General features: G+C 44.4%; 1 protein-coding gene across 1 annotated transcript; it reads left to right on the top strand.

The window, feature by feature from the left end:
- Positions 1-1,102: 1,102 nt before the first annotated feature.
- LOC127213875 (acylcarnitine hydrolase-like) lies at positions 1,103-10,704 on the top strand. The gene is made up of 9 exons (XM_051174327.1): positions 1,103-1,269; positions 1,350-1,608; positions 2,331-2,429; positions 7,795-7,962; positions 8,076-8,138; positions 8,937-9,081; positions 9,422-9,559; positions 9,916-9,988; positions 10,409-10,704. The coding sequence occupies exons 1-9, from the start codon at positions 1,139-1,141 to the stop codon at positions 10,593-10,595; spliced, it is 1,263 nt and encodes a 420-aa protein (XP_051030284.1). The 5' UTR covers positions 1,103-1,138; the 3' UTR covers positions 10,596-10,704.
- The last annotated feature ends 385 nt before the right edge of the window (positions 10,705-11,089 follow it).

The raw sequence follows: 11,089 nt of genomic DNA, 5'->3' as shown, positions 1-11,089 counted from the left end.
AAAAATTACAGGAGTTGGACATATCACATCTATAACCAGGAACAGAGAGATAGAAACTGCTTGCATGTCTGCTAATGCTTAAGTCATGTTTCTATTCTTACACAATTCAGTGAATGTCACCACATACAGACAACCATTTCCATGAAAACACCTAGAAGTCTATGTATCCTGGACTCAGAAAGACTAGCATCCATGTCCTACCTAACTGGATGACTTCCTTGAATTCTAGCTCCATTCCAGCATTCAAGGAGCCTGTGGCCTTTATCTTCTGAGAAGGACTTCAGAAAGGAAATATGTGTTAATAGGGCATCATGAGGAGCTGCAGCTGAAAAAAAAAAAAAAACCAGACTCATTTGATTTTGACCACCATACATCTCTTGGAATAACTGTTTCCCTTTTTCACCAGTTGTCTGCAAAATGTTGATATGATGAATTCAGAGACCCTAAAGAATCTAAAAATGACCCCGCCTCCCATCCCCATGTCTGAGGACTGCCTGCATCTCAATATCTATGCACCAGTTCATGCCCAAGAGGGCTCTAACCTCCTCCTGTAAGTGTCAGGCCATGGTCTTGGGGGGAGGGGGACATTTTCAAGATGATTAGAAGGGGTAAAAGCTTCATTTCAGTGTAGATTCTATTAAATGTGTTACCCTATTTGGGTCAAAAAAAGGCCTTCTTGGCCACACTATACAGCTGAAACTTGGGTATGGAACACATAGCACTGTAATGAACAAAGGCTCTAGCTCTTTGATAAAACCCAATTCTACAACCCAAGCCCTGCAGAAACACTTTGGTGCTCAAGGCTCAACATTGAGGTCCCCATTTATTTCTGGGTTATCTGTTGTTTCAATAGGAGTTGATGACCCTTTCCTTTTTTAATCTGCAGAGATGTATATGGAGACACCCATCTTTGTTCCACTATGAAGTCTTAATAATGATGATATTACTCTATACACATAAGCTGGGGACTAGAAACATCCTGGTGGGCTACTTAGTTGTTCCTATCTATGACCAAGGTCCTGAAGTCCTGAGGATGTTATGCAGTTGTATAGCTTCACACTGTTGATATTCTGGTAAGCAGTCCTGCAGAGCTTGTTGGCTAGGAACTTCCAGGAATCTCTCTTGATTTCTCCAGGTGATGGTGTGGATCCATGGTGGTGCTCTGGTTGTAGGTATGGCTTCCATGTATGATGGATCCATGCTGGCAGCCATTGAAGATGTGGTGGTGGTCACTATCCAGTACCGCCTCGGTGTCCTGGGCTTCTTCAGGTGAGACTAGGACTGGTCTATACAATGACAGCTGAGAAGAACCTAGATAGCCTTCTGATGCATGTCCCTTCACTTCTCAGCACTGGAGACCAGCATGCCAGAGGGAACTGGGGCTTCTTAGACCAAGTGGCTGCCCTACGCTGGGTCCAGCAGAATATCGCCCACTTTGGAGGCAACTCTGACCAGGTTACCATTTTTGGAGAGTCAGCAGGTGGCACAAGTGTGTCTTCACATGTTGTGTCCCCCATGTCCAAAGGACTCTTCCATGGTGCCATCATGGAGAGTGGAGTAGCTGTGTTGCCTGGCCTCATCTCTAGCTCCTCTGAGATGGTTTACCAAGTGAGTGCTCCCAACCACTTTAGCCCTGTATCTCCTGGCACAGCACTATCCTCTGGCACTATGGTATTCAGTGAAGAAAATAAGGATGTAGGGAAAGGGCATCTCTTCATTTATTTCTGAAAGGCTCAAGGGTTAGAATCCACACCCCTGCTTTCTACAGGCTGAGAATGTTATATGGATAGCAAAACAGAGTCTTCAAGGGCTAGGGACATGGTTCAGTGGGGTTTTTCAGTGTTTGGGGTGCAAGCCTAGGACCTATGTCAAATTCCCAGAATCCACAAAAGGTTGGAGATAGTAACATGTATCTGTAATTCCAAACTTCCTGTCATCAGGTAGAAGGCAGAGACAAGAGAATCCCTGAATTTTCCCTCAGCAGCTCAGCTAGTACAGATAGCAGCAAAACAAGAAGACACCCTGGGAACAGTGAAGCCTGAGACTTTGTCCTCTAACCTTAATATACGAACTGTGGCAAAGTTGCTCTTTTTCTCATACACAAAACACAGAAAGATAGATGTAGAAAACAAAACTACCCCCCAAAAAAGAACAAGTATTCATGTATAAAGTTTACTGCTTGTTATCTGTCACCTATGAGCTGTAGAACTTGGGAACAATTTCATTATTATTCCAATCCACACATAACACACACTATAGTGTGGTATTTAGGGACAATAGCATTGAGTTGAAATTGAGAAAACTCTTCTCCCTGTTTGTTCCCTTTATAGACGGTGGCCAACCTGTCTGGATGTGAGACCATGGACTCAGAGGCCCTGGTGCACTGTCTGAGAGCCAAGAATGAAGCAGAGATTCTGGTCATTAACAAGGTGTTTAGAATTGTGTGTATGGAAGGACGTGCTCGACAAGATGTGGGACTCTGAACCAAATACCTCATCTCTATGACTTTGTGTTCTTTAGTTCTGCATGTTATGATAAAGTTTGGGGGGCCTTGGTGGATTCCCTGGCAAGAAAGGGTGATCTGGGGGTGGGGGGTGGGGGGACAAACATGCCAGGGAAGACAGAATTTAGTGGGAAGTTTTATTAGGAAGGGAAAGAGGGAGGAAAGAGAAAAGAGGTAAAGAGACACAGAGACAGAGAGAGGGACAGAAGAGAAGAGGGAGACAGGAAAAGTCCTGTCTGCCCCAGGAGAACAGTGGGAAAGAGAGCAGGAAGAGAACTGAAAAGAGATGAGCCAGAGAGACACAGTAGAAAGAGTGTAAGTGGGTACAAGTCTTCCTTTTAAAGGGTCCTTTGCACCTGGGATGACTAGGGTACTGCCTGAATGCATTCTGCCTGGTGACAGGAGCAGGCCAGCATAATGCCTGAATCCTTTCTTTCCACCTTTATTTTTCAAAAGGTGAGGAGTTAGGCATGGCAGTTTAGGGAATAAGGGTGTTGAGTTCTCAAGACAACTTCCTGCTGCCTGGAGGCGTTGACCATCTTTGGGGGACCTGAGATTGCTGGGATGCTGCCACATGCTGGGGTAGCTGGTTGTTTCATTGCAGTTCACAGGCTATGCGGAACTCGCTGGTGCCTCTTAGGCCTAGGGAAAGGTTTACAGAGCAGAGGACAAGGTTTAAGTTTAAGAAAAAAATCTTAAGTCCTGGTACTTGAGGCGAGTAGGATCATAAAATGAGAGAGGGGTTCACAAGGGGTCCCAAGACGAGGGAAGGGGAGTCCTGGGATCAGGGAAAAGCTGAATGATATTTATCTGAGTGAATCTAACCTGTTTGGGTGGGTCCAATTTGGCTCCCTAGAACTTGTAAGAATCCATTGAGTTAGGGAGACATTAGCATTTCCATTGTTTATGAGCTGTACTGAAATTTGCATTGTAGAAATGACCATATACTCCATATACTCAGAAATGATTTGGTTAAGAGCATTAACACTCTTAAAACTGACAGGTGATCTTTTTTATTCTTTTTGTTTATGTTTTATTATTTATTTTTTTACATTCCAATCCCAGTCCCCCCTCCTCTCTCTTCGCACTCCCTCCACTCCTCCTCCTCCCATCTGCCCCACTGAGAGGTTAAAACTGAAAGATATTTTTACCACAATGAAAGCACCTTAATTTTGAGCTTGTGGTTATCATATAATGGTATAGGTTGGTGTTTTATACTCTGAGTCAGAGTTGGATTTGTAGCTTATTAAAACTTTACTGATTGAACAGTAGCATAATGAGAAAAAAACCTGATAGCTTGCATTTGTACATCTTAGGTTACTCTGTTATACCCTAAAGCAATTTTTGAGTCATATCCTAAGCTTTTATGTTCTTACATAAACTTTAGACCTTAAAACACCTTTTTGTAAACAAAGTAATTCAGTATAAGAAGTTATACTGAAACCTACTAGCTGTCAAACTGCATCAGAGTTCTTGAGAAGGATAAAATTTTACCTGAATTAATTATTAGAGAATGACAAAGACTAACTAGCTGACTGAGTGGCCAGCCACTCCCAGAGAGAGTCCTCCATAGTTGTTGAGGGTGGAGGCTTTAAGGACACATAACTTCTGCTATTAGCTCAGGGCCTGTGGATTGGGAGCTTTAGGAAGACTTGCCTACCAATGGCCTAAGTAATGTGAAAAAAAGTCAGTTCCAGTGTCCTTTGTCCATAGCCTAAAGAGCTTTCATATCAGTTGAGGTGAAAGGTAGGTTTGCTCAGTAGCTAGCATTACCACTTTTGTAGGTAGAATTTCTTCAGTGTCCATCATTCATATTGGAGAAAATGGGTAATACCAGCAGTTGGCCTGTCTCTCTGTTATGAAAAGCTGTGTGTGTGTGTGTGTGTGTGTGTGTGTGTGTGTGTGTGTATTTCTTATTTTATGTATCTATCCCAGTTCCCTCTCCCTCCCATGTCCCCTGACCCCCCTCCCATTCCACAAGCCCCACTCCACAGGGTGGGTGATGCCTTCCAGGAGGGATCATCAAAATCTGTCAAGTCATTTGGAGTAGGGACTTGGCCCTCCCTCCTGCCTCTAGGCTAAGGGAGTATCCCTCCATGGGGAATGTGCTTCCAAAGTCCTTTCCCTAAACCAGGAAAACATCCTGGTTCCACTGTCAGAGGTCATTTAGACTACCCAGGCCTTTTAACTGAGACCCACATTTAAGGGGTCTGAGTTGATACAATGATGGTTGCCCAGCTGGGGGTCCATGAGCTCCCCCTTGTTCTGGTCAGCTGTCTCTGTGGGTCTCTGTAGCTTGGTCTTAACCCTTTTTCTTATCACTTCTCCCTCTCTGCAACTGGATTCCAGGAGTTAGGCTCAGTAGGCTCAGTATTTAGCTGTGGGTGTCTGCTTCTGTTTCCATCAGCTACTAGATGAGGGCTCTATGATGGCATATAAGTTACTTATCAATCTCATTATCAGGGAAGGAAATTTAAGATAGCCTCTCCACTGTTGCTCAGATTGTTAGTTGGGGTCATCCTTGTATGTCTCTGGACATTTCTCTAGAGTCAGTTTTCTCTTCCAACCTATAATGGTTCCCTCTATTATTCTCTCTCTCTCTCTCTCTCTCTCTCTCTCTCTCTCTCTCTGTCTCTCTCTCTTTCTGTTTGTTCTTATCTATTCGTCCCCCAACTCAATCTTCCTAGTCCCACATGTTCTCCTCTTCTCCCTTTCTCTTTCTCCTAGCTCCCTCTCCACTTACTGCCCCCCACCCACCCACTCCCAATATGCTCAGGAGATCTTGTTCCTTTCCCCTTCTGTGAGGGACCTTATATGAATCTCTTAGGTTTGGGTTTTTAATGAAACATGTTAAATGCCATATTCTCTAGATCTCAGATCACTTGAAGGCTATTTAGTATATCTCAGCAGACAAAATTTGTCTTTAGTTACTTGCTTTAAGCACAAAGGTGGCTAGGTAAGGTTTCATCCCTGTAATTAATTAATCTATACTTAGTATGGATACAATGACATCAATGTAGGACCTGTCTGGAGAACTGGAGTCAAGCTGAGAGACTGTGGAGGGATGTTTTACTCAAAGCCCTCCAGCCTGACTGTAACTGGATTTGACTTAGTAGGTTACATATATGCCTGTGATGGACAAAGAAATGAAGAAAAATCCCCTTATGTAATAAAATTTTATTATCATATAAGAATACATAACAATTTAGAAATATTTGAGACTTACTGTTTCATTAGTCTAGAAAGTAACACACATATATGAAGAGTTAAAGCTGGCTTAATTTTTTAAAAAGAGTAGCTACATGTACACACACACACACACACAATATATATATACATATATATATATCAGGACTGGGTAAGAAGGAAGAACCAGAATGTGATATCTGATTGTCATGTTGTAGCAAACAGACAGGACATTTAAAGCAACAGAGTAAACTTAAAACTACCAGTGACAAGAAAGCAGATTTGCTGCAGATGGAACAGGCAGGGTTTTTGCATGAAATGTGTGCCCTGCTGGGCCCTGGAAAGGTATGCCATTACACAAACAAGCCATGCACAACACAGCCAGTAAAAGAAATAAAGGGGGGAAAAGTAATTATGTCTGGCAGCAGAGTTTATCGGCAGATGCTGGCTAGACTGTCCCTCTGGCTAGGCAGAGTGAAGGGAGAAACCTATGAAGTGGGTGGACCTATGGTTAGGCCTCATGGTCACTCTCAGTCAAGGTGGTGGCTGCCATAAACAGGTTCCCCTCCACTGGGAGAAGTTAGAAAGATCCTGTAAAGTTTTTAGATATAATTTTGTTGGCTTGTTTCCCATGAGTGAGGCACAAACATACATAAAGCCCATAGGACACTAGAGTCCAAGGGGCACAACATCCAAAAAGAGCCCCGTGGGTCTGAGAAACAAGGCACCGCTCAGTGAGGGCAGGACTCATTTATGGGGGAAATGAAAATGAAGAACTCTCAGAGAGTCCTGAGTCGACTCTGTCTCGGGACAGACAACTGTGAGCCTCTGGCATCTGCATGGAGGAGAAACCGGATAGCAGTGCAGCTGGGTGGAAAAGAGGAACCCACCATCCCAGGCTGAATGGCTCAGCAGAGATCAGACGGATAGGAGAGAGAGACATTATGAAGAGGAGCATAAAACGTCTATTGAAACAGGACGTTCCCAGTGGAGGGAGGATCCCACCATGAGACAGGTGGGAGGCAGCAGGACACCACTGTGGCAGACAGGGGAGGGATTTAGCATGCCTGGAACAGAAGGGAAACTGAGAAGTGAAAAAGAGCAGACGCCACACTTCCAACTATGGATCACTGGTAGAATGCAGGGTGCCAATAAGTGGGCACATGGTTTGATGGAGGGGGTGTGAGTTTCCATGAGTGAGGTAGAGAAGATCCAAAGCCTATAATCTTCAGTGTTCCAGAGACTAAGGGCAGATCAGATACAAGAGGCACAGGCTGATTTTGTGGTCCATCAGGCATAAATCGGGGGTCAGGTCTTCTGGAGTCCAAGAGACATGTGGTCACCCAGTACTGGGTTTTTGTACTGGGGTATTTTACTGGGCCAAAAAGGCAAGAGATCACAGTCTCGATATAACTCCTAATTCATGGAAGCATGGGCACAGGTAGAGAGGAAAGGGTGGGCTTACCAGACATTTAGGTCGTGAATGGAAGAATCCAGAAATCCTTAGTTGGAAAAGTGACTGAGTTGAAGGTTACAAGGTCCTGGCAAGGAGGAAATGCCAGGAAAACCTACCAAGTGCCGAGTCACGTGTACCATATGTTATGATACTGCGCATGGGGGACCCTAGAGGATTCCATGGCAGGAGAGGGTAACCAGGAGTGGGGAGGCAAACATGCCATTTACATAGAGCTTACTGAGGAGTTTTATTAAAAAGGGCAAGGGGGGCCAGGAAGAGACACGAAGTAAAGAGACACAGAGACAGAGAAAGGACAGAAAGGAAAAGGGAGACAGGAAAAGAGTTGGAGAGAGAGCTGGAAAGAGAGGAGCCAGAAAGAGAGACTGGAAAGAGAGCATAAGTGGTGAAGTCTTCCTTTTAAAGGGTCCTTTGCACCTGGGCTGACCAGGGTACTGCCTGAGTGCATTCTGCCAGGTGACAGGGGCATAATGCCTGAATCCTTACAGGATGTGCAATATGAACACCAAGACAGACTAATCTAAGTGTAGGTTCTCTTCCAGAATGAGATGAGGCCCCTGCGGCTCTAAGAAATGAGAAGATGATGAATGTAATTCAGTGGACATCGCCATGTGTATTTCGTTGTTCCCAGGTCTTCCAGGTCATCCCTGCTGTGGTGGATGGGGAGTTTCTACCCAGGCATCCACAAGAGTTGTTGGCATCTGTGGATTTTCACCCTGTCCCCAGCATCATAGGTGTCAACAATGATGAGTATGGCTGGATCATCCCTACGGTGAGGCTCAGTTCCAATCCTCTGGGAGTCCGGAGACGTACATGTTAAGCAGTGGGAACTCAACGCATCTTTAATCCAAGTCCATCAGATCCCACACTTAACACTTGTCTTTTGCCTCCCAGGTTGTAAACAGTGCTCAGACAATAAAGGAAATAACCAGAGAGAACCTGAAGGCTGTTCTGAAGAATACAACAGCACAAATGGTGAGACACCTCTAGTTTTGTCCATGTAAGGAGGCCCCTCTTATCTCCTTCTCAGACAGCACCCCTATTAATAAAGGTCAGTATAGATGTGTGATTCTATGTGGGGTCACCTTGGAGTGTAGCAGGCTCTTTCTTTTATGGAGGCCACCAAGCAGCTCCCAAATCATGACATGAAGACTTATTATTTATGGATGTTCAGGCTTATCTTATTCTTGTCCCACTAATTCTTATAACTTAACCTGCTTCTCTTCATCTATATTTGCCAGGGCTTTTAATCTTACTGTCACTGTTCCTCATGTCTGGCTGGCAGCTGCCTGGATCCTGATGTGATCTTCCCTTCCTCCTTGTTGTCTTCTCTTTCTCTTCTTCTGAGACTAAATTTCTCCTCCTATTTATCCTCTCTGCCCCACAGCCCTGCCTCTCCCTCTCTCCTGCCTAAATATTGCCCACTCGGCTTTTTATTAGACCAATTAGGTGCCTTGGACAGGCAAGGTGAAACAGCAACATTTTACATAATTAAACAAACACAGCAAAAACAAATGTAACAGATCTTGATATCATTAACAAAGGCAACTGAAACAAATGTAACATACCTTTACACAGTTAAAGTAATATTCTACCACATAAACAAATGTAACACATCTTTGCCCTATTAAAGTAATATTCCACAAGATTGGAGCTTGAACCTTCTTGCCTATACCCTATCTCATTCCAGGGCCCATTCTCCCATATCAAGCACTGATGCCCACCTACCCGAGAACATGCCTAGTCTCATTCTTCCTGCTCTCCTTGGTGTAGATGCTGCCTCCTGAATGTAGTGACCTGCTAATGGAAGAGTACATGGGGGACATTGAGGATCCCCAAGCCCTCCAATCACAGTTCACAGAGATGATGGGAGACTTCATGTTTGTGATCCCTGCACTCCAAGTAGCACATTCTCAGCGTGAGTACATCTGTAACAAGGCTTAGGGGAGCAACTCAGAGATGTAGGTGATGGGTGAGCACTGTGGAGCAGTGTGGTTTCCAGGTCTCATGTCTTGTCATGGAGAGTGACATCTAGGTACAGAGGAGGAAATGGATCACTGAAACTCTATTGACTTGAAAAACCACTCAGCTGGGAAGGCCAAGGGCTTTCCACAGGTAGGGTTCCAGCCCAAAGTTCCCTCTGCCACTTAACTTTTATGATTCCAGGTAACATTTCATCAAGGTTTCCTGTCAACAAACATGTATAAGAAAAGCTCCACATAAGGCAATACTAAGTCACCATCTGTCATTACCTCCAGGTTTCCTTGCCCCTGTATACTTCTATGAGTTCCAACATCAACCCACCTTTGTCAAGCAATTCAGGCCATCGCACGTTGAGGCTGACCATGGTGATGAGGTTCCTTTTGTCTTCGGGTCCTTGTTCTGGGGTGTGAAATGTGAGTCTTCCTTATTTTCCTTGAGTTGTATGAGGTCCCAGATGAATCTCTAAGGGATTCCTGAGCTCACAGTCCATTTGAGGAGTGTGTGTGTGTGTGTGTGTGTGTGTGTGCGTGTGCGTGTGTGTGTGCGTCTGTGTGTACCAGTCTAATCTGTAATGGGGGAGATTACAGCACATTGGGTCAAGAATTCAATTAGAGGCTTGCATAGATCTTGGACACTTATCTAGTAAAGAAGGGAGGTATCAATGCCAATAGTTTGGGGTCAGACAACAGCTGGGATTATGAATCTGAAGCATGAGTTGGCCATTGTATGAGGTGGAATATACTTTGACCTTTGTCTTCCTTGACTCCAGTTGAGCTCACTGAGGAGGAGAAGCTACTGAACAAGAGGATGATGAAGTATTGGGCCAATTTTGCAAGACATGGGTGAGAACACACCTCTCTATCTCAACCCTCCTTGTCTGGGTCCCTATCTAGGGCTTCCTTTTGGATTGTGGCCTTCTTATCATACATGGATATTTCATCATGTGATAGAAAATTCACTACCCCATAGCACATTTATACAGATACTTTATAATTGTCAGTTACTGATCATCTCACAGTGACGTGGTTCATGAGCCATAGTGCTATGAGACTCTTCTTTAGATCTTACCTCTTACAGGGAGGTATAAAACAGATCAAGTGGTCATCACCCACATGGAGCAGAAACTAGTGAGTGACACTTGTATCCCTATATAAGGCCCCTTAACAACTGGCCTAATTTTACCACTGCTCTGACTCAAATCAGGAGGTTAGCCTTTGAACCATAGTGACCTCACTCTTCCCCACTGGCTGGCAAATCCACAGGAACCCCAACAGCGAGGGTCTACCCTACTGGCCAACATTGGACCATGATGAGCAGTACCTGCAGCTGAACATCCAGCCTGCTGTGGGCCGAGCCCTGAAGACCAGAAAGCTGCAGTTCTGGACCAAGACTCTGCCCCAGAAGATACAAGAGCTAAAGAGGTCACAGAACATGCACAAAGAACTATAGTGCCCTATGTGAGGAATGGTGTGTGGGCTTGGCTGCTGATGGGGTTAGCCTGAGGTTCCAAAAATATACTGAGGAACCTGGATTGATTTTAGCATTCACATAACCTCTGCACTTGGCTGTTCTTCCATATTTATCACAAATCCCCTACATGTGAGTCTACATTTTTTTGTTAGACCAACTCAATAACTGCTCCAATAACAGTGTGGATTTGTGAGTTCCAATGTACACATCTCCTTTCATAGTCCACTGGTACTAGGCCCCTTCTGCCCTTCCTCCTTTAAACTCTCATCCTCAGTGTCCTCTAAAAACAAAACCCTCTTTAAGTGAAGCAGAAACTTTGGAGAACTTTGATATGAGTTCTTGGGAGAACTCATTTCATACAGTGGGCTCTATCAAAATCACATGCCCTCTCAGATCTAGTCCATACTTTCAGAGATTTTGAAGTCCAAAGTTAAGATACCAACAGGAATGCTGTTTTGATGACTAGCTTTCTG

The sequence above is a fragment of the Phodopus roborovskii genome, unplaced genomic scaffold (assembly GCF_943737965.1).
Source record: "Phodopus roborovskii unplaced genomic scaffold, PHOROB, whole genome shotgun sequence".
Lineage (NCBI taxonomy): Eukaryota > Metazoa > Chordata > Mammalia > Rodentia > Cricetidae > Phodopus > Phodopus roborovskii.
This window is presented reverse-complemented; position numbering and strand designations above follow the sequence as displayed.